The sequence below is a fragment of the Sapajus apella genome, unplaced genomic scaffold, assembly GCF_009761245.1.
Source record: "Sapajus apella isolate SASKATOON/1434 unplaced genomic scaffold, GSC_monkey_1.0 scaffold158, whole genome shotgun sequence".
Classification (NCBI taxonomy): Eukaryota; Metazoa; Chordata; class Mammalia; order Primates; family Cebidae; genus Sapajus; species Sapajus apella.
The window spans coordinates 944,482-967,918 of NW_022437098.1; the positions used below are offsets into that span (position 1 = coordinate 944,482).

At 39.2% G+C, this 23,437-nt stretch overlaps 1 protein-coding gene across 7 annotated transcripts in view; it reads right to left on the reverse strand.

The window, feature by feature from the left end:
* Window positions 1–23,437, reverse strand: part of FANCC (FA complementation group C) — a 207,603-nt gene that overhangs the window by 133,847 nt on the left and 50,319 nt on the right. For 6 of the 7 annotated variants that reach the window (XM_032266369.1, XM_032266364.1, XM_032266367.1 and 3 more), the window contains 2 exons: window positions 4,907–5,150; window positions 2,937–3,021 (listed from right to left, as the gene is read on the reverse strand). In XM_032266369.1, coding sequence (XP_032122260.1) covers window positions 2,937–3,021; window positions 4,907–5,071 — 250 coding nt within the window. In that variant the 5' untranslated portion in view covers window positions 5,072–5,150. Of the gene's footprint in view, window positions 1–2,936; window positions 3,022–4,906; window positions 5,151–22,815; window positions 23,353–23,437 lie in introns of those variants that run through there. The other variant, XM_032266370.1, reaches the window with a different exon arrangement.

A 23,437-nucleotide genomic window follows, 5' to 3' on the forward strand; every position in this document is an offset into this window, starting at 1 on the left:
GAGACAGAAAGGGATGGAGAATTTGTTTCTGGTTGTTAGAGGGGGCCAAGGCCAATGCTGATAAGGTGCTAAGGAAAGATCACAGACAGATATGAGTTCAAGGACACCAAAACAAATCAATCTGACCTCCTGCTTTTACAAAAAAAAAAGGAATATGAGACCCCACGAGTTCAGCTGCCCTGTCTTAGAGAATCACATCTTCAAGTCAGTCCCAGTAGGGGCTCTCCTGAGAAACCCTCTTTCCTCTCAGCAACTGCTACTCCCATTTAGAAAACAATCACATTGAGTGAGGCTGACCTGCTTAGGTATCTCTTTTCCCTGACTGGAAGGTCACAATGGGCAAAGACGGTGAGCCACGTTTTCCTAAGGGCTGGCACACACACAAAAAAAAACACTTTGTAGGCCGGGTGCTCACACCTATAATCCCAGCACTTTGGGAGGCCAAGGCCGGCAGATCACAAGGTCAGGCGATAGAGACCATTCTGGCTAACACAGTGAAACCCCACCTCTACTAAAAATACAAAAAACTAGCTGGGCGTGGTGGCAAGCACCTATAATCCCAGCTACTCAGGAGTGGGAGGCAGGAGAATCGCTTGAACCCAGGAGGTGGAGGTTGTAATGAGCCAAGATCATGCCACTGCACTCCAGCCTGGGTGACAGAACAAGGTTGTCTCTAAATAAATAAATAAATAAAACCATTTGGTAAATACCTGCTGAATGATTATGTACACACAAGTGAAACTGGCTAGTGGAAATGCCAGTACTGGAACACTACAATCACAGGATGTGATCCAATGGAGTTAGAACATTATAACAAGGTGGACTTTAAAGTCACATGAGAAGTGAGGTTCTGGCTCTTATTAGTGTTGTATTCTAGGGAAAGCGACTTATTGACTCTAATCCATAATTTTCTATCCCACAACACTGTCATCAAGAATTCAATTAGGTCCATTATGTAGTCCAGAGAGAACAGTGCCCAGCACAAAGTGAGCAATGCCTCTCACACTACATCATAAACCTCCCCATGTTTATGTTAACAATATTGTTATAGTTGATTTATTGCAATTGTTGTCATTGTTAATCCCTTAAACCAGGCAAGGTGGCTCACAACGGTAATCCCAGCACTTTGGGGGGGCCGAGGTGGGCGAATCACCTGAGGTCAGGAGTTTGAGACCAACATGACCAACATGGTGAAACCCCATCTCAATCAAAAATCTAAAAATTAGCTGGGTGTGGTGGCAGGCACCTGTAATCCCAGATACTCGGGAGGCTGAGGCAGGAGAATTGCCTGAACCTGGGAGGTGGAGGTTGCAGTGGGCCCAGACTACGCTATTGTACTCCAGCCTAGGCAACAAATGCAAAACTGTCCCCCCCTCAAAAAAAAAGAAAAGGAAAAGTTATATAAATGTGATCTCTCTCAAAAAATCTTACTGTACTATACTGTGGGTAACTGAAACTGCAAAAAGTCAAAGGGGGGGGGCTATTGTATGCATTCTTTCATGAGATGTGTTTTATTGTGTGTGTGTGTATGTGCGCACATCTATGTGCATATGCATATACACACATACACATGTACATAATGTATTTCTGGTCAAAGACGTTTGAGAAACACTGACCTAACTACAACAGATAAACCCAGGACAGGTAAGCATAGCCCTAGTGGGCAAACACACTGCTGACTCACTAGTTTTGCCATTTTGAATCAAGAATTTGAACAAGTTTAGGGGTTGGGGGACGAGGTGTAAGTGGGAAGAAGGAGGGTGGGGTACAGTGAGCGAGGCTGAGTGTGTGGGTGTCCATGCACGCATGTTCACGGAGCTAAATACACATGTTGTCCCTTTCCCGCCTAGTTCACATATCTTCCAATAATTACTATGACAGCCTAGAAATGGGAAACTATATGATTCTTTAATCAAAGGGGAATATTCATTTTATTTTGGATTCTAAAGTCATGATATTATACAATTAGCCTTTGACTTTAAAAAATCTGAAAAGTAAATATTACATTAGCTAACAATACGTCCATCCAAGGCAAATCTCAGCCATGTTCCTTGGGAGGCCCTAGGATGACAAAGAGAACTAAAACCACGGTTCCTGTTCTCGAGAGGCATGCTGTCTTCCAGAGCATCAGACAGTGAAGTAAGTGTATTAAAGGAAGATGCTGGAGGTCATGGAGACACTCCCAGCAGTTCTTAACTCAGCCCAGTAAGGCTACTGCAAAGGAGAATGAGTGTAAAAGAAATCCTGATGCCAGGCACCTTCAAGCACTGTTAGTAATAGGACCCAGCTACTACCATGAGGTATAGCTGTAGAAGATGAAACAGGAAATGAGACCGGACAGCAAGCAGGAGCTCAATGAAGGAGACCTCCCCAAAGTGCCCCCAAATTCCTCTCAACCTTAAATAAAAGCAAAATGGCACCCCTAAATAAAGTCAAAGCAGCCAAATGCAAAGGCAAAGTCACGGCAGGATTCAGACTCTGAAGTATGACTTTACAACATGGGAAACAGTGTGAGTTGTTATAAAATCGTGAAACAAAAGTAACCCGGTATCATCAGTATAGCCATTTCATACTGAATTTAAAATTAAGTTATGAAAGTGATTACAGGCAAAAATAGATATCTAAATCATTTAGAAATTTCTGTCATCTAATACAAAGAGCTCTATTTTCCTAAAGATCTGCACTGGGTGCGTGTGCGTGCGTGGGTGCGTGTGCGTGCGTGCATGCGTGCGTGCGTGTGTGTGTGTCTATACAAACCTACACACACAGACATGAACAACAGTATAGGACGCCATCTTTGTAATGGAACAATGAATACATTTGATAAGCTGTTCCAGAAAAAGAAATAATAAAAGAAAGGTTCATAATATAAGCCTCTGTGAAACAATGCAAAGATTAAAATAGCCATTTTGAGAGGACTCATTTTGGATTCTTACCATATGCTAAAATAAAAGGATTCCAACAAGCTTTTGCCAACAGTTGAACAATTGTGGGGAATCTTTCAATAACTGTATTAGAATCCTGTGAAAGAAAATTAAATTTTGGTCAGTAAAGGCATTATGCAATTCAGAGAGACTGAACTGATATAGGTAGAGGGAGCCTGAATGCTTCTTGTTTAGTATACCATTTTTGAAAGGTGGCAAAAAAAGGATTAGAGAGGATCTTTAGCTAAGCAATTCAAATAAAGCTTACAAAGCAATTAACCACCTTATTTCATCCTTAGTCACCAAACTAAGATGTATGACATAGTTACATAAAATCAATTGTGTTGCAAAATTAATTCTACTCAGGAAAGGCTACTTTATTTTAAAATAACAAAGATTGCTCAAGAGTTGAAAACACATTACTGGGCTGAACACAGTGGCTCACACCGGTAATTCCAGCACTTTGGGAGGCCAAGGCAGGTGGATCACCTGAGGTCAGGAGTTCACGGCCAGCCTGACCAATATGGTAAAACCCTATCTGTACTAAAAATACAAAAATTAGCTGAGCGTGCTGGCATGTGCCTATAGTCCCAGCTACTTGGGAGGCTGAGGCAGGAGAATTGCTTGAACCTGGGAGGAGGAGGTTGCAGTGAGCTGAGATCTTGCCATTGCACTCCAGCCTGGGTGACAGAGTACATTCCATCTCAAAAAAAAAAGGGGGGGAAACACAATATTGGTGATCAATAGCCACATAATCCTATATCTTCATCCTGGTTTTTTATTCTAACATAAGAGAGGTTACTAACTCAGCTCCACTAAGGCTATTTCAAAGAAGGTTTAAAAGAACAAGAGCTCTGGAACTTGAATAAAGAAATAAAAACAGCCAAAGCACAAATGTATATATCTCTGTTTATTACTATTTTGATTACTGTATGGTAAGTGACATCATATGTAGTCTGTAACAATCTAAACCCTGACAAAAAAAGGATCAACCAAATAGAAAACAGCCTAAGATTTAAAAACACACATGCTATTGTACAACTAGACCTTTTTCCACTTCTTCCCTTTCATAAAAGTTAAAAAATAAAAGCAAACTAATGTGCAGGTAAGCTGAAACGATGGGTACTTCCTGCTGCGGCAGCAAAACATCTCTCACTTGTGTCCCAGCATCAAGGCTGGTCCTCGACTTTCTGGGACCACATAAAAGTCAAGTTACATATGTCTCATTAAAAAAATTTTTTTTAAATTAGCACTGGTTGTTCACACAGACTGTATCTTCCTTCTAGTTTCTAAAGACATATGAACACATACTATCAATACAAATTATTCTTCAAATTTCCTACTTGCTCATTGATTAAGGGAAGAAAAGCTTAACACAAGGGCACTTTATTAAGTGACAATTTTGCTTTTCATTTTGAAATTAAATGCAAAATACTAGCTCATAATATATAAACAAGTGCCAAGTCATAAAAATATAATGAAAGAAACATGACATCCATAAAGATATTAAATTTTGAAAATAACAAATTATATAATAGTAAAGATACTCAAAATCTTAATATTTATAAAAAGTATTATATTTATAAAAAATCTTAATATTTATCATCTCTTAGGACAGCCCACTTGAGAACAGGGTGGAGGAAAGGTTAAGCAGGTAGCAAATTCTCCAAGATTCAAGGGACACAAAGGCCTTTAAAAGAATCCCATTTACTACTTGACAACAAGCATGAAATCTTGATTATTTAAAAACAACTTGCTTGGTCAGGAAGTCTCATGTGATAATACAGCTACTCAAGAAGAAATTATAGTAATATAATGAATCAGAGACTAGGAAACCAGCTCTTGGGTAATTTGTCTTCCTAATCCATTGGCACTTCAGTCAATACCACAAGTCCCAACTCTGGATGGCATTCTGTCTTGGTGAAATCTGGTAGAGACCCTGAAGTCAGAAAATCATTTCATTATTTTGGTCTACTACTTACCATCTCTTTCAAGGCTTCATACATCTTCCTCAGGAATTCCTGGAACTGAGCCAGGTGAAGACAGGTGTCTTGCTGAGTTTCCAAAGTGGAAGCCTGATCCCATACAGAAAGCTTCTGCAACCAGAACTGATAATCACACGAAAGATCTACTGAATCTTGAGCCATCTTGGAAAAAGGGAAAAGGTGACGTCCCCTTCACAGAAGCCTGTCCAGCACTGAAGGAAATAGTGGGCATACATTAAATCTGTAAGAAAGGGAACAAATAGAAGCATTTCTAAAAGGCTCTTTTATCAGTGCCTACATGACCCATTGATGGGTGAAGAGGGGATTACAAGGAACTAAAATAGCATAGCTTCTATGCTGGAGTCATCTTTGAATTGTTATAAAATGTGTTATCCAGCTGGAGCTCCAATTTTTACCATCTGAATTTTTTATCATGATACTATCATTAGACTAGAAGTCATTATACCTCCACAGGAACATGCTAATTATGCACAAAAAGCACAGCTGATAATACTTTATATCTCCTTTTTAAGATTGAGCTATTTTTAAATGTTCTAAATAGGAAATTGATTTGAGTATTTTAATGTAACAGGAAATCAAAAACATCCACGAATGTTTAATAAGTCTGTGCCTAAGAAATGTTTTTGAAGTTCTTACGTTTTATATGAATTTCTGGCTTCTCATTTAGATGTAAAAAAATCTCTATGCATTACAGTCTAATGAATTTTTTCCCAGTTTCTCATTTCTTAGAAAAAAGTAAAATAATTCATTCCACATTAATCAATTTAAGCAATCTTTTAACTAAAGATTGCTTTATATGCTTGATCTCACTTCATTCACAAGAAGCCGTATTTTAGTAAAATAATAGTAAATTCCAATTTCTGAGGAGGAATACTGGTTCTAAGTGACAGTAGATAAAATCTTATAAGCCTGACTTCCTACCCCAGAAGGCCATGCTAAAAAGAACAATGGAGTTACACAGATGGAACTGGTTCAGCAGCTCCAGGTGCCCCCTCCCATCCCACACCCCTCCCCTCCATCGCCAGTGGAAGCTGGAAGCAGGAATCGCAGAGGAGGAAAGGCTGCCTCTCAACAGGTGCAGGCCTTCACAGGCTCTGACACTCTCCAGTAGAGGGAGGATATTCAGCAATCTAATTTCAAAAGACTGGTGGTAAAAAAAAGTAAGTTTAAATCCTCAACAGCCATAATTAACAGGTGAAATGCTCCCAATTAAATATCCAAAATATCAACAAAGGAGATTCCCATTACCAAACAAGAAAACCAGAAGAAATTTAAGACAACTGTACAATTTGGCTGCAATGCAAAAAAATCTAGATTGGGAAAATTAAAGTTTTAAAATACCTAAAAGCGTGCAGTTTTTATGTTCACTTGGGCAGTACACATACTAGAACATTTACAGTTTAGGGAAGTGTAGGGTCCAGCCAGCCCTACAGGGTTCTGTGAGCCCCTCCCGGCTGGTGCAGAGACAAGAAATTGTAGAAATAAAAGACACAAGACACCGATATCGAGAAAAGTGAGTTTGGGCCCAGGGGTCCACTGCTACCCAAATCGAAACCAGCAGTGGCCCCAAATGCCTGGATGCTCTCACTTTAATTGGGTTGCAAATCTGGGGGCAGGGTAGGTAGGGCGTCGTCTTGGTGGTCGGAGACTGGGACAGGGTAGATAAAGCATGGCAGTGATAAGGTCAAGTACATCACATGTCATTTAGGTAGGGGCTAGGAATTTCTGGCACCCGAAGTGAGTAAGGAGCATAATGCATCAGCACCTTTTCCATACTTATCAAGAAAGAACAAAAACATTAAGATTTATATTACTATTACTGATTATCTTTTCGAAGAAAAAAGAAACCAGGTGCAGAAGCATAACATGAGAGTAGACATGGAACCTGACCACTGAAGCACAGCATCACATGGAGACAATTAAGCCCCCAGATGTCTGCAGGTCTACCTGACAGCCGTCAGGCCTTACCACAAGAGCTTTGAGAAGTGGAGTTTCTTCCTAACTCCTCAGGGGAAGGAGACATCTCAGCTATTTTGGACGTCTCCTTCCCTGGCTGGCTAAACAGCGGGCACTTTCCCAGCGCTGGCACTGCCGCTGCCGCACAGCCAAGGCGCCCTCCAGCAGCCCTTACGCAGGCATGACAGAGGGCTTAAAGCATCTTGCCTTAGTGTCATTTTTTTCACAATGTCACCCCCAGGTTCACACTTCCGATCTGAGAGGTATTAGTAAAAGAATTAAGATCACCTATGATTAACTAAGACTACGACTATATTTCTAGTTACTTTCTTCTTCATTATTTATATGGAAATAGGCTGAGGCTTTGGCTCCTGCCTCAGCACTTACGGGGTCTTTTCCCTAGAGGGAAGGATCATGTCAAAATGAAAAAAAAGTTTAATAATAGAATATAATGCATACTGTCAAAATGGCACTTAGCCAAAAATCTAGGTAATGTCCCTGCCTCCTCATTGTCTTCCTCATCCAAGCCATCATCACCACCTGTCAAGTCTACCGCCAAATTAAATGTGTGTGATCTGACTTGACTGCATGCACTTCCTTCCACCTCATTGCCGCCACTCAGCCTAGCCCTGGAGTGTTGCACTTGTCTACCGCCAGGATGGGCTTGCCCCTCCCCAATTCATTCTCTATGCAGTAGACAGAAACAACTTTACCAAATGTAAATGTGCTGGGAGACCAGCACACTCCCCTGGGTAAAACCCCTCTTCACAGCTTCCTTGAAAAGAAATTCAAACTCCCTGTATATTCCCAGCGGCTTGCTGGAGTTTTGAAGGCCCTGCAGAACACAGCTCCAGCACCCTCTCCAACAGCTCGTTTCCTCTCTCCACAGCTCACCACAGTCCAGCCCAGGCCTCTCATCTGCTTCATGCTCACAACAAATCCTCCCAGGCCTTTCTGCTGATTCCTTCACAGCTCTTACCACATCGATAATTATCCTGGGCTTTATTTGTTCACTTAGTTACCACTTCCTTTACTAGTGTGTAAATTCCCTGTCTTCCTGGAATACAGCATATGCCTGGCAAGCACTCAAAAAATACTGAATTAAGGAATGAATAATTCACTGGTATTCCTCACAGTACAGTTCTAAGCTAAATGCCACGGCAGAATGCTTCTCCAGGTGAAGTTGTTTAATTTTAATTTTAATGTTATTTATTTATTTTTAGACAAGTCTCACTCTATCGCCCAGGCTGGAGTGCAGGGGAGTAATCTAGGCTCATTAAAACCTTCACCTCCTGGGTTCAAGCAATTCTTCTGCCTCAGCCTCCCAAGTAGCTGGGATTACATGCACATGCTACCACGTCCGGCTAATTTCTGTATTTTTAGTAGAGACACAGGGTTTCACCATGTTGGCCAGGCTGGTGTCAACCTCCTGACCTCAAGTGATCTGCCTGCCTCAGCCTCCCAAAATGCTGGGATTACAGGCGTGAACCACCATGCCTGGCCAGTAATTTAATTTTTAAGAGGTAACTTCCAACCAAAAAGCTTTTTAGGTTTTTTTATGTTGCCTGTGTGAAATTTAATTAGTAATATCCATTTTACAAATGTAATAGCTTATACTTGCATACATTTATACTAATGCTCTTGGCAGTATATTAAATGCTTCATTCATACTAATTTAATCATCACAGCAACGCTATGAAATGGGTACTATTACCATCTCCATTTTACAGAGGCACCAAGAGATTACATAATTGCCCAGAGTAAGACTATGTAAAAACTGAAAGTAAGTAAGTGCTAGTAAACAGCAGAGCTATGATTGTAGAATTTGAATCCAGGGTCTGGCTCTGAAGTCTGTGTCCTTAAAGAAATAAACTGAAGAGGCAGGGCATGGTGGCTCACGCCGGTAATCCCTGCACTTTGGGAGGCCAAGGAGGACTACCTGAGGTCAGGAGTTTGAGACCAGCCTAGCCAACATGGTGAAACCCCGTCTCTATTGAAAATAACAAAAATTAGCTGGGCATGGTAGCAGGAGCCTGTAATCCCAGCTACTGAGGAGGTTTACGTAGGAGAATCCCTTGAACCCAGGAGATGGAGGTTGCAGTGAGCCAAGATTGCACCATTGCACTCCAGCCTGAAAGACAGAGCAAGACAGTGTTTCAAAAAAAAGAAGAAGAAGAAATAAACAGAAGAAACAAACTGATGAATTTCTTATATATTTCATATGGCACTATATGAGGATCAGTTTAGATATTTGGGAACAGTAAAATGAAGGACTTTCTGATAAAAGTAAGAGACAAACATTTTACTCAAATAAAATTGCAGGCCTAGAACAGTGGCTCATGCCTATAATCCCAGCACTTTGGCAGGCGGAGGCAGGAGCATCACTTGAGGCCAGGAGTTTGAGACCAGCCTGGGCAACATACCAAGACCTCATCTCTACAAAATAATTTAAAACTTAGCCATGCATGATGGCAGGTACCTATAGTACTAGATACTCTATAGAGGCCGAAGCAGGAGGATGGCTTGTGCCTAGGAGTTCGAGACTTCTTTGGGCTATGATAGCACCACTGCACTCCAAACTCCAGCCTGGTGAGAGAGCCAGATTGTCTCAATGAAAAAACAAAAACAAAAAGAAAAAAGAAAAAAAAAAAGAATGGCAAATCTTTTGCTTAGCAACAGAAATATCTGATTGTTTTAAATGGAAACAGCTTTAGGAATCATGCAGTACAGTGGTCCTTAATATGCTGCTCCACAGCCTCTAGGGCTGGGGTAGGGGTGGAAACATGGTGCTGTGGTAGTGATGACTGGGGGGTGGAGGTGGCAGCTGCTGCCAGCATTTGGTTAATCAAAGTGCCTTGTGCCATCAGCCGCATGTGGGATGATCACGCTTGTTGGGCAAATCCGACCCTGCTGGGAATCTAAGTCTTGAGTTAGACTGACAGGTGGAACTGAGTCATTCAAAGGCTCTCTTAGTCTAGATCCCTAGAGCTATCTGAGTTCATGTTCTTAATAAGGTAAGGTGTTTCTCTCAACACTTTAAATCAATATTTTTAAATATTTCACTCCACTCTCTTCTTGCTTGCATGGTTTCTGAGGAGAAGTTGAATGTTCTGCTCCTCTACAGGTAAGGTGCATTTTTCTTCTGGCTTCTTTCAAAATAAGAAAGCTTCCTGTATTTGTGGTATGGTGTCTGACATCAATTTGTAAAATTCTCAGCAATTACTGTTCCAGATATTTCTTTTTTTAAAAAAATGGTTGATTCCCACAGATTTTGGGGGAACAGGTGGTATTTGGTTACATGGTAAGTACTTTAGTGGTGACTTGCAAAATTCTGGTGCACCCATCTCCCAAGCCGTATAACCTGAACCCAGTTTGTAGCCTTTTATCCCTCATCTCTTTCTCACCCTTCCCCTCTGCCCCGAGTCCCCAAAGTCCACTGTAACATTCTCATGCCTTTGCATCCTCATAGCTTAGCTCCCACTTGTGAATGAGAACATATGACATTTGGTTTTCCATTCCTGAGTTACTTCACTTAGAATAATACTCTCCAGTCCCATCCAGGCTGCTGTGAATGCCATTAATTCATTCCTCTTTAAGGCTGACTAGTATTCCATCTCACACACACACACACACACACACACACACACACACACACCCACCCACCCAGTCTATCTACTCGTTGACTGATGGGCATTTGGACTTTCCACATGTTTGCAATTGAGAATTGTGCTGCTATAAACATGCATGTGCATGTATCTTTTTCATATAACTTATTTTCCCCTGGGTAGATACCTAGTAGTGGAATTGCCGGATCAATTGGTAGATCTACTTTTAGTTATTTAAGGAATCTCCACACTATTTTCTATAGTGGCTGTACCACTTCACATTCCCACTGGTAATGTAGGAGTGTTCCATTTCACCGCATCAATGCCAACATCTATTTTTATTTTTTTATCTTTTGATTATGGCCATTCTTGCAAGAGTAAGGTGGTATCACATTGTGGTTTTGATTTGTGTTTCCCTGATCATAAGTGATGTTGGGCAGTTTTTCATATGTTTGTTGGCCATTTGTATATCTTCTTTTAAGAACTGTCTATTCATGTCCTTAGCTTACTTCTTGACGGGACTGCTTGGTTTTTTTCTTGCTAATTTGTTTGAGTTCTTTACAGATTCTGGGTATAAGTCCTTTGCCGTTTGTGTAGATTGTGAAAATTTTCTCCCACTGTGTGGGCTGTCTCTTTACTCTGCTGACTGTTCCTTTTGCCATGCAAAAGCTCTTGGTTTAAGTAAATTCCACCTATTTGTCTTTGTTTTAGTTGCATTCACTTTTGGGTTCTTGCTCATGAAATCTTTGTGCAGGCCAATGTCTAGAAGGGTTTTTCTGATGTTATATTCTATAATTTTTATAGTTTCAGGTCTTAGATTTAAGTCTTAATCCATCTTGAGCTGGTTTTTGTACAAGGTGAGAGATGAGGATCCAGTTTCATTCTCCTACATGTGGCTAGCCAATTATCCCAGCACCACTTGTTGAACAGGGTGTCCTTTCCCCACTTTGTTTTTCTTTGCTTTGTCAAAGATCAGTTGGCTGTAAGTATATGTGTTTATTTCTGGGTTCTCTATTCTCTTCCACTGGTCTATGTGCCTATTTTTATACCAGTACCACGTTGTTTTAGTGCCTATGGCCTCATAGTAGAGTTTGAAATCAGGTAATGTGATGCCTCCAGATTTCTTCTTTTTGTATAGTCTTGCTTTGGTTATGTGGGCTCTTTTCTGGTTGCATATGAGTTTTAGGATTATTTTTTCTAGTTCTGTGAAGAATGATGGTGGTATTTTGATGGGAATTGCATTGAATTTGTAGACTGCTTTTGGCAGTATGGTCATTTTCACAATACTGATTCTACACATCCATAAGCATGGGACGTGACATGTTCCCATTTGTGTCATCTATGATATCTTTCAGCAGTGTTTTGTAGTTTTCCTTGTGGAGGTCTTTCACTTCTTTGATTAGATATATTCTTAAGCATTTTATATATATATATATATATATATATTTGCAGCTACTATCAAAGGGATTGAGTTCTTGATTCACCTTTCAGCTTGGTCATTGTTGGTATATAGCCGAGCTACTGATTTGTGTATATTAATTTTATAACCTGAAATTTTGCTGAATTCATTTACCAGTTCAAGGAGCTTTTTGGGCAAGTCATTATGGTTTTCTAGGTATATGATCATGTCATCAGCAAAGAGTGACAGTTTGACTTCCTCTTTACCTATTTGGGTGCCCTTTATTTCTCTTTTCTGATTGCCCTATAGAACTTCCAGTACTATGTTAAATAGAAGTGGCAAAAATGGGCATTCTTTTCTTCTTCTCGTTCTCAGAGGGAATGCTTTGAACTTTTCCCCATTCAGTATTATGTTGGCTGTGATTTTGTTATAGATGGCTTTTATTGCATTGAGGTATGTCCCTTGTATGCCAATTTTGCTGAGGGTTTTAATCCTAAAGGGATGCTGGATTTTGTCAAATGCTTTTTCTGCATCTATTGAGATCATCATGAGATTGAGATCATCATGAGGTTGTTCTTAATTCTGTTTATATGGTATATCACATCTATTACTTGCATATACTAAATCATCCCTGCATCCTTGTTATGAAATCTAGTTGATCATGATGGATTATCTTTTTGATATGCCTGGATTTGGTTAGCTAGTATTTTGCTAAGGATTTTCGCATCTATGTTCATCAGGGATATTGGTCTGTAGTTTTCTTTTTTGGTGATGTCCTTTCCTGGTTTTGGTACCAGGGTGATACTGGCTTCACAGAATGATTTAGAGAGGATTCCCTCTTTCTCTATCTTGTGGAATAGTGTCAATAGGATTGGTACTAATTCATCTTTGAATGTCTGATAGAATTCAGCTGTGAATCCGTCTGGTTCTGAACTTTTGGTGGTGGTGGTGGTAATTTTTTAAATTACCATTTTTATCTCACTGCTTGTTATTTGTCTATTCGGAGTTTCTATTTCTTCTTCATTTAATCCAGGAGGGTTGAATATTCCCAGGAATTTATCCATCTCCTCTAGGTTTTCTAGTTTATGTGCATTAAGGTGTTCATAATACCCTAGAATGGTCTTTTGTATTTTTGTGGTATTGGTTGTAATATCTCCCATTTCGTTTCTAATTCAGCTTATTTGGATCTTCTCTCTTCTTTTCTTGGTTAATCTTGCTAAAGGTCTATCAATTTATCTTTTCAAAAAACCAGCTTTTTCTTTCATGTATCTTTTGTGTTTTTTGTTTGCTTCAATTTCCTTTAGTTCTTCTCTCATCTTGGTTATTTCTTTTATTCTCCTAAGTTTGGGTTTGGTTTGTTCTTGTTTCTCCAGCTTCTTGAGGTGTGACCTCAGGTTGTCTATTTGTGCTCTTTCAGACTTTTTGATGTAGGCATTTAAGGCTATGGCCTTTCCTTGTAACACCACCTTTGCTGTATCCCAGAGGTATTAATAGGTTGTGTTGCTATTATTGTTTAGCTCAAAGAATTTTTAAATTTTCATCTTGATTTCATTGTTGACCCAATGATCATTCAGGAGCAGGTTACTTAATTTCCACATATTTGCACGGTTTTGAGGGTTCCTTTTGGAATTGATGTCCAATTTTATTCCTCTGTGGTCTGAGTGATATAATTTTGATTTTCTTAAATTTATTGAGACTTATTTTTTGGTCTATCATATGGTCTATCTTGGAGAATGTTTCATGGGCCAATGAATAGAATGTATATTCTGTGGTTGTTGGGTAGAATGTTCCATAAATATTTGTTAAGTCCATTTGTTCTAGGGTATAGTTTAAATCTATTGTTTCTTTGATCACTTTCTGTCATGATGACTTGTCCAGTGCTGTCCATGGAATACTTAAGTCCCCCACTATTGTTGTGTTGCTGTCTATCTCATTTCTTAAGTCTAGTAGTAACCATTGTATAAATTTGGGAGGTCCAATGTTAGGTGCACAGATATTTAGGATTGTGATATTTTCCTGTTGGACAAGGCCTTTTACCATTATGAAATGTACCTCTTTGTCTTTTTTAAAAGCTGCTGCTTTAAAATTTGTTTTGTCTGACAGAAGAATAGCTACTCCTGCTCGCTTTTGGTGCCTACTTGCATGAAATGTCTTTTTCCACCTCTTTACCTTAAGTTTATGTGAGTCCTTACGTGTTAGGTGCATCTCTTCAAAGCAGCAAACACTTGGTAGGTGAATTCTTATCCATTCTGCCATTCTGTATCTTTTAAGTGGAGTGTTTAGGCCATTTACATTCATCATTAGTATTGAGATGTGAGGTACTATTCCATTCATCATACTATTTGTTGTCTGTATAGCTTGGTTTTTTGTATTTTTGTTTTATAATTTATGCTTTAAAAAGGTTCCATTTTGATGTGTTTCCAGGATTTGTTTCAAGACTTAGAGCTCCTTTTAGCAGTTCTTGTTAGTGCTGGCTTGGTAGTGGTGAATTCTCTCAGCATTTGTGTCTTTGAAAAAGACTGTATCTTTCCTTCATTTATAAAGCTTAGTTTTGCTGAATATAAAATGCTTGGCTGATAATTGTTTTGTTTAAGGAGGCTAAAGATATGGCCTTAATCCCTTTTAGTTTGTAGGGTTTCTGCTGAGAAATCTGCTGTTAGTCTGACAGGTTTTCCTTTATAGGTTACCTGATTCTTTTGCCTTACAGCTCTTAAAATTCTTTCCTTTGTCTTGACTTTAGATAATCTGATGACTATGTGCCTAGGTGATGATCTTTTTGTAACCAATTTCTCAGGTGTTCTTTGAGCTTCTTGTCTTGGTCTCTAGCAAGGCTAGGGAAATTTTCCTCAATCAGTCCCCCCAAAATGTTTTCCAAAATTTTAGATTTCTCTTCTTCCTCAGGAACACCAATTATTCTTAGGTTTGGTCGTTTCACAGAATTCCAAACTTGCTGAAGGCTTTGTTCATTTTTAAAATTCTTTTTTGTCTTTGTTGAATTGGGTTAATTCAAAAACCCTGTCTTCAAGCTCTGAAGTTCTCTCTTCTGCTTGTTCAATTCTATACTGAGACTTTCCAGTACATTTTGCATTTCTCTAAGTATGTCCTTTGTTTCCTGAAGTTGTGATTATTTTTATTCATGCTATTTCACTGAGGATTTCTCCCCTCATATCTTGTATCATTTGTTTTTTTATTTCCTTAAATTGGACTTTGCCTTTCTCTGGTGCCTTCTTGATTAGCTTAATAACTGATCTTCTGAATTCTTTTTCAGGTAAATCAGGGATTTCTTCTTGGTTTGGATCCATTGTAATGAGCTAGTGTGATTTTTGGGGAGAGTTATGTCATATTGCCAGAATTGTTTTTCTGGTTCCTTCTCATTTGAATAGACTATGTCAGAGGGAGGATCTGGAGCTCAAGCCTGCCATTCAGATTCTTTTGTACCACAGGGTGTTCCTTTGATGTAGTACTCTTCTTTTCCTAGGGATGTGGCTTTCTGAGCGCTGAACTGTAAGTGATTGTTATTTATCTTCTGGATCTAGCTACCCAGCAGAGCTACCAGGCTCCAGGTTGGTACTGGGGGTTGTCTGAACAGTCCTGTGATGTGAACCACCTTCAGGTCTCTCAGTCATAGATACCAGCCCAGTATTTGGGCTGTTTCCTGGGTCCTGCAGTAGCAATCCACTTTCTTCAGAGGGTCTGTGAATCCACAGACCTTGGCATTCCTGGTATATTCCTGCAGCAGTTCTGGAGCAAAAGTTCATGATGCAAGTCTGTACATGCTCTGTCCGTCCAAACAGGAGACACCTACTTTTTTGTTTTTGGGAATGAAGTCTCACTCATTCTGTTGCCCAGGCTGCTGGAGTACAGTCTGTTTCTAATATTTCTTTTTTTTTTTTTTTTTTTGCAAGGCCGGCAGACCCCACCCCACCCCCTCGCGGGGACGGGGCGGGGGCGCCAGGGGCCTCCCACTTATTCTACACCTCTCATGTCTCTTCACCGTGCCAGACTAGAATAAAGCTCAACAGGGTCTTCTTTCCCTGCTGATTCCGCCAAGCCCATTCCCTTGGCTGTGGTTTCACTGGATAGTAGGTAGGGACAGTGGGAATCTTGTTCATCCATACATGCACGTCACTAATTAGACGACGAGGCATTTGGCTACCTTAAGAGAGTCATAGTTACTCCCGTCGTTTACCCACGCTTCATTGAATTTCTTCACTTTGACATTCAGAGCACTGGGCAGAAATCACATCACGTCAACACCCGCTCTAATATTTCTTAACTTCCCTTCTCTCTTCTTCAGCATATCTTCTGCTTCTGGTATTCCCATTTCACATATGTTACACCTTGAGTATTTGTCCCAATGGTCTTGAATATTCTGAGTTTTTCCTTATTTGTTCTCTTTGCTTTTCAGGTTTGGAGGTTTCTATTAACATATCCCCAAGCTCAGAGATTCTTTCCTCAGCTGCATCCTGTCTAGCAGTAAGGGCATCCAAGGCAATCTTCATCTATTACAGTGTTTTGTTTTTTATCTCTCACATTTCTTTTTGGTTCCTTAAGATTTCCATCTCTCTGCTTACACTGACCATCCATTCTTGCATGCTGTCCACTTTATCCATTGGAGCCATTAGCATTTTAATTGTAGTTCTTTTAAAACCTTTTCACATGCCTGATTCTGATGCTTGCTCTGTCTCTCGAAACCGTGTTTTTGTTTTTGCCTTGTAGTATGCCTTGTAATTTTTTCTCAAGAGCTAAAAATGATACACTGTGTCAAAGGAACTGCTATGAACAGGCCTTTTGTCATGTGATGGTAAGGTATAGTGGGGAGGGAGAGTGTTACAAAGGCTCAGTGTTATTAGGTCTCAGTCTTTTATGAGGCTATGCCTCTGGGCTGTGAAGTCCACATATGTTTCTCAGGTTTTTTTCTCCCACTCCTAGCCCCACCTGTTAGGTGGGACAGGACGGCAAGAGTGAGGTAGATTTGTGTATTTCCCTTCTCCAATATGGAAGGCTAAAACTGGCTGGAGTTTGGTATTACTCTCCTTCCAGGCCAGTTAGGCTCTCATTAACTAGTTTCTCCTTGTTAAGAACAGAGTGCTCTGGCATATTTCAAAATGGTTCTTTTCCCCCTCACTCTCCCAGAACCACGAGGGGATTTTTCTTCAACATTTACTGTGAGAACCTAGTTGAGCTCCTGGAGGTCAAACTCACAAAAGTGTGGGGGATTCCCTATGACTAGGTACCTCTGGAGTTTTTAACTCTCCAATTTGGGGGGCAAGAGTTTGTACTGTGCCTTCACTTTTTTTAAAGATCTAAGAAGAGTTGTTGGTTTTTCAAAATTTGTTCAGCTTTTTACTGTTAGGATGGAGTGTCCTAATTTCCAACTTCCTTACATGTGGAACTGGAAACTGGGTGTTCTTCTAAAGCATGGTTTTACAGCTGTATCTGATTCTGTCAGCTACTGATAGGGTTTAGATGTTCTGTCCCCTCTAAATCTCATGCTGCACTGTGACCTCCAATGATGAAGGTAGGCCTAGTGCGAAATGTTTAGATCATGAGGCTGGATCCCTCGTGAAGGTCTTTGTGCTGTCCTTGAGGTAATGAGTTCTCACTCTATAATTCATGGAAAATCTGGTTGTTTAAAAAGACTATAGGCACCCCTTCCCTCGCTCTCTTTTGCTCCCTCTCACCATGTGATGTGTCAACTTCCTCTTCTCCGTCTGTCATGATTGTAAGCTCCCCAAGGCTTCACTAGAAGCAAAGCAGATACTGGTCCCATGCTTGTACAGCCTACAGAAACATGAGCCTAAAATAAACCTCCTTTCTTTATAAACTATCCAGTCTTAGGTATTCTTTTACAGCAATGCAGATGGACAAACAAAGCTACCTTGGAACCTTCCCATAAATTCTTTTTTTTTTTTTTTTTTTTTAAGTCCCTTAAATTAACCACTGTTGGTTTCTGTGGTTTTCCATCAAAGAATACAAACTGAGAGGGTCACAGGTACTACATAATGGATCATAGGCAACAGACCTTTTGAGAAAATAGGAGAATTTAGAACTGGTTATTAAGTCAACACAGGGAAAATGGCAGTAAAACTTCTGTTCATTTTAGGAATTTGGAAATCAGAAGTCCATGGAAGAAGAGGGTAATACTGATCAATGAGGTATCTCCAGCAATCAAGGCCCCCGACTCATGCCTGTCTAGTAAAACGGCCAAGTAAAAGTCACTGGAATCTACCCATCGCCCCACCCCTCAAAATAAATTTTTTTTAAACCCAATCCTTCACATCTGGTGATGTGCAGAGAATCCTACCTGCCCTACTGAGAGGTCAAAGCATCAATGACACTACTCTACCAAAAGCATAATCAAAAGATAATTCCAACTCAAGCTGCCTTTTCAGAAAGTGAGTCTTCACTGGAGGAAATTAATGTGAGCCTTGACACCTAAAATACCGTTATGAAGCTGGTGAATGCATTTCTCTGTTGGGATAAACTGAGGACATGAGAAAGCAGTTCACTTTCACCTGCCTCAGAGATCTCAATTCAAGACATGCAGATTTCACTGGACACATCATATCTACACTGGTCTACTGAAGATTACCATGCTCACAGAACCTGGAGAGTAGAAAGCTATATGTGTCTTGCATATATTCCAGCAAGTAGAATGTAAAAGCCAGGAACATACAGGGCCTACCACTTCAGGAAGTTTCTTCTGATCCCATGATCTGTGCCAAGTCAGAATAATGCCCTTTAAAATGAGGATACACAAGCAACTAGTACTAGTAGTTGCCTCCAGTGAAGAGATCTATGTGGCTGATTTTCCCTGTACACCTTTTTGTATCTTTTCAATTTAATGCCATATAGACTACTTACTCAAAATTAATAACTGAAATTAAAGTGAATGATAACTCCTGTACTTCGAACCTGCTAAGAAGCAAATACTTGGTTGATCTCTCTAAGACTGTGAAGGTGGCATGTACTGCATGGGTTTTAGATCATTTATCTCCTTCTACCCATTGGCCTGGCAATAGAAACCGGCTAGGACTGACAGCAAGTGTTAGAGCACAGGTGGTCCTGCTGCAGCACTCTGCCACTCAATTATATGACCCAATGCTCTTTAAAGCATGAGTGGAAGATATGATTTCCAGAAGGAGCCTATGACTGTGCTGAGATCTTCCAAGCCACAAAGCTGGGTGTGCCTAGCAGCACTCTATCATCACAGGCACATTATGCCCACTTGGTAAAAATGCAAAAGTGAGGTTTTTAGGTATTATCTGCATTTCCTTACTATGTCATACAATTTTTTAAAATTCCTTCTCTTTCATTTTTCTCATTCCTCCTACTGCATATATAGAGTATATGACTAGTGAACACATTTTCTATTTTGTATATAATTTACAGGACATAACAGAGCTGGGAAGAAGAAATGACATCATCCGGAACTCCTGGGCTTGAACTGGGTATTACTTTGGATCATCTATTTTTTTAAAGGAAGAGAGAGCTAAATTATGTTAGTTGGAAGTATTTTTAAAATTTAGTGTGTAGAAATCAGTAAGTTTGAATGTCCTGAGAAGCCAGTAAGTGAAAGGTAGTGGATGTCTGTGGGTTTTGCCTACCTAGCACTTTTTCCTGTCCTTTTCATATATATACTCCCCACTATTGCTCTAAAGAAATGTCTTTCTTTCTTACAGTATGGTCTTGTTGAGACAACGGATCAAGGTATGCATCCCTAGAAAGTGGTGAGTTACAGAGGGCCAGCAGATAAAACTAATAGGAAATATGCTATACAGATAAAATAAAGTGTACGCCTTTTTGTCTCACACCACTCAAAAACAGCTGAACTTTCACCACATAGGAAGGGTAGGCTATGTAGTACAAGTGAAGTTTTGTTGATGATTTCTCTTTTTTTGGTAACTATTTAATATTTAAAAACATACAACAAAGTACATAGAGCAGCCAAAGTAAGCCCTATGTACTCATAACCAGTTCACACAATTATCCTTTTTGGCCATTTTAAAGCGTATCATGTAGCCAGAAGACTCTGACTTGTATCGCTTTTCTATAAGACCTTTAAAAAAGAAGAGACAACAATATCTCTTTCACACAGAATAAAACAATGTCAACTAGTAGCCCAACTACATTCAAATTTCTTTAAAATTTCCCTTTCTATTTGTTCATATCATTTGTTTTTCACATTAAGAGCCACAAACCACATATGGTCAATATTAATATTTCTTCATTAAATCTGTACTGATTATCCTTCTTTTATATATTTTAAACTTTTTCATATCATTTATCCCTGGAGAAACCAAGGCATTTGGCCTATTGTTTCTAAGACTCTCTCATACTTCTGCATTTGACTGATTGTATCCCCATGGTAGTGTTTTACATGTTTCGCTATCCCCTATATTTCTTGCAAACTGATAGATCTAGAGGCTTGATCCTGGTTCAATTATTTCACAAGAATACCTCATTTGTGGTGTTGTTTGTATACTTTTAAATCAAATCAGAAGGCACGTAATGTTTGGTTCTCTCACATTTCACAATGTTGAAACTGATAATGAATTCAGGCACTGTCAACATAATCCATCCATTATAAAGCTTACCATCAACCTCTTCTCTAATGGTTTTAGGATGCATTGATGATCATTTTAAAACCATTAGGGGTTGAAAAATAGTGATTTTCTAATTTATGGTGCTTCTTGATGCCCAGAATTTTACATTTTTAAGTAGCAAGGTCAACAACTTTTTCCTTCGGAAGTCCAACGTATGTCTCTCCAACCTTGTGATGTGGCCAAAAGTTCTGCTAGCCTTTCTCATTTTTAGTAGGACAGGCCCTCTCTTCCAGGTTCTTGGTCACAAAATAATAATAAGTGATTTTAAATTGACATATCTGTAATCCCAGCACTTTGGGAGGCTGAGGCGGGCGGACCACGTGGTCAAGAGATCAAGACCATCTTGGCCAACATGGTGAAACCCTGTCTCTCCTAAAAATACAAAAATTATCTGGGAGTGGTGGTGCATGCCTGTAATCCTAGCTACTTGAGAGGCTGAGGCAGAAGAATCGCTTGAACCTGGGAGGCAGAAGTTGTGAGCTGAGATTGCACCACTGCACTCCAGCCCAGTGACAAAAAATAAAAATATAAAATAAGTAAAAAAACAAAAAAAAAACTATATGCTGTTATAAAACACACATCTAAAACATACAGAAAGGCTAAAAGAAGAATTTTTTAAAAGACCACTCAAACCAAATCAAAGGAACCAAATAAACAGTATCAAATAGACTCTGGAACAAAAAACATTATTAGAGGTAAAGAGAATCACTTCATAAAAGCTATGATTTTTTGAAACATGACCTGATTTGGCATGCTTAGTTATTTAATAATGATGGTGTAATAATTAATTCATACCTCCTTGTATATGATATTTGCATGTGTACCACATGTATAGGGTGATCTCTTTCCAGCAGTTCTGTATATACTCAGAATGAAACTTTTCCTGGTTTTCTTGGCTTTTTTGAAAGCAGAATGCTCATGCTATTTTGATAAAGAGTACTTGTTTATCTTTGAATACTTTCTGCCCTCTAAACTTTCATAGAATCCTTTGTAAAAGTTAATTTCATTAGTATATAGTTAATATTAACAGTGCCACAGTGCCACCAGCAGCAAACTAGGTAGACCATTATTTGTTTTACAACAACATGCCAACCATGGGCAGAGTCTGAAGGTGAGCTTCATCTTAAGAAGCAAGGGAGGTAACTTCACGATTGCCAATGGTAGATCCAGCTACATTAGGCTAAGTTCTCTAGAGCTAATGATTGTGTCTTTCTTACTTCTATGTCGCCAGCACCTAGAACAGTGTCACACAACACTCATTAAATGTTTGTTGAATAAAAGAATTGACAAACATAATTCAAAGCTATTTTTTCTTCTCATATTTAGTACAAAGACTATAATTGTTTCTCTAGAAAATGTATGAATCCAAACTTTATTGACTTGAAAAAAATTCTTTTTTACAGAGATTTAAACTTAATGATAGCCTTTTAAAATATATAAATTTTTTGTATTTTTTTTAAAAGAAAGGTCTTACTTTAGAAAACGACTCTCTAAGAATGCATATTTTTCTCTATTTCTATGGTTACTGCATTCACAGTTAATGTTTGTTGTATTTGATATTTGTAATATGTTTGATTGCTCTCTTTAAAGTGCCTTATCAAATTTATGGCTCTATGCTATTACTTTTTGAGCTCTGTAAATTGTTTACATAATAATTCTAAAGAAGGACGACAGATAGATGAGCAAATAATTGTTTAGCATATTAGCTCACCATTCTTGATTAGTTTTATTAAAGATCACACATGGGGTATAATTTCTATACCAAAGATATGCTTATTTCAGTAACAGAAAAATAGTTTTCTAACATGTCCTGAAAACAGCAATTTTTAAAATGTGCAAAAAATTTTAAAAAATAAACCTCAAAATGTAACAAAAATTGACACAACTATAACAGACATAATCAATTCCAATCATAGTGAGTAACTGTAACACACTTCTCCCAGTAAATTAAATTTAAAAATCCACAAGATACAAACTTTCCCTTAAAGAAAACTCCAAGGTTATTAAGTGTTTACATATACTAGCAGAATGTTCATAGCAGCACTATTCATAATAGACACAAATTTTAAACAATCCACATGCCAACCAAGACTAGAATGAGTAAAATGTGGTATACTTCAACAATGGAATACCATGCAGCAATGAAAATGTAGGAACTACCACTACAGGAACAGAGATGAACTGGCAATCACAATGTTGAGGAAAAAAAAAAAAACAAACCATAAAAATACATAAGATATTTATTCCACTGACATAAAGTTCAAAAACATGTAAAATTAAATTCTAGTAATTACCATAAAAAGTCAGGCAACTTACCTTTAGATCAGTGGTCCTCAAACTTTTGGGCACCCAGGACAGGTTTTGTGAAAGGCAACTTTTTCATGGACCCGGATAGAGGGGCAGGGAGAGGAAGGATGTGGTTTTGTGATGAGAAACTGTTCCACCTCAGATCATCAGGCGTTAGTCAGATTCTCATAAGGAGCGAGCAACCTAGATCCCCTGTACGTGGCAGTTCACAAGAGGGTTCATGTCCTTATGAGAATCTAATGCTGCTGCTGATCTGACAGGGAGTGGAGCTCAGACAGTAATGCTTACTGGCCTACTACTCACCTCCTGCTGTGCAGCCTGGTTCCTAACAGGCCATGGACTGGTACCAGTCTGTGGCCCAGGGCTTAGGGACCCCTCCTTTAGAGGAAGGGAAGATGTGCTATTGGGAAGGTGTGAATAATTGGCACCAAGATGCTGGCAATATTCTATTTCCTGACTTGCATGGCAATGACTATGTATTCACATTTTAATAATTCACCAAAGTAGAAATCATGTTTATATGCTTTTCTTTTCTTTTTTTTCTTTCTTTTTTTTTTTTTTTCTTTCCCCTTAGAGATGGGGTTTTACCATGTTGGCCAGGTTGGTATTGAACCGCTGACCTCAGGTGATC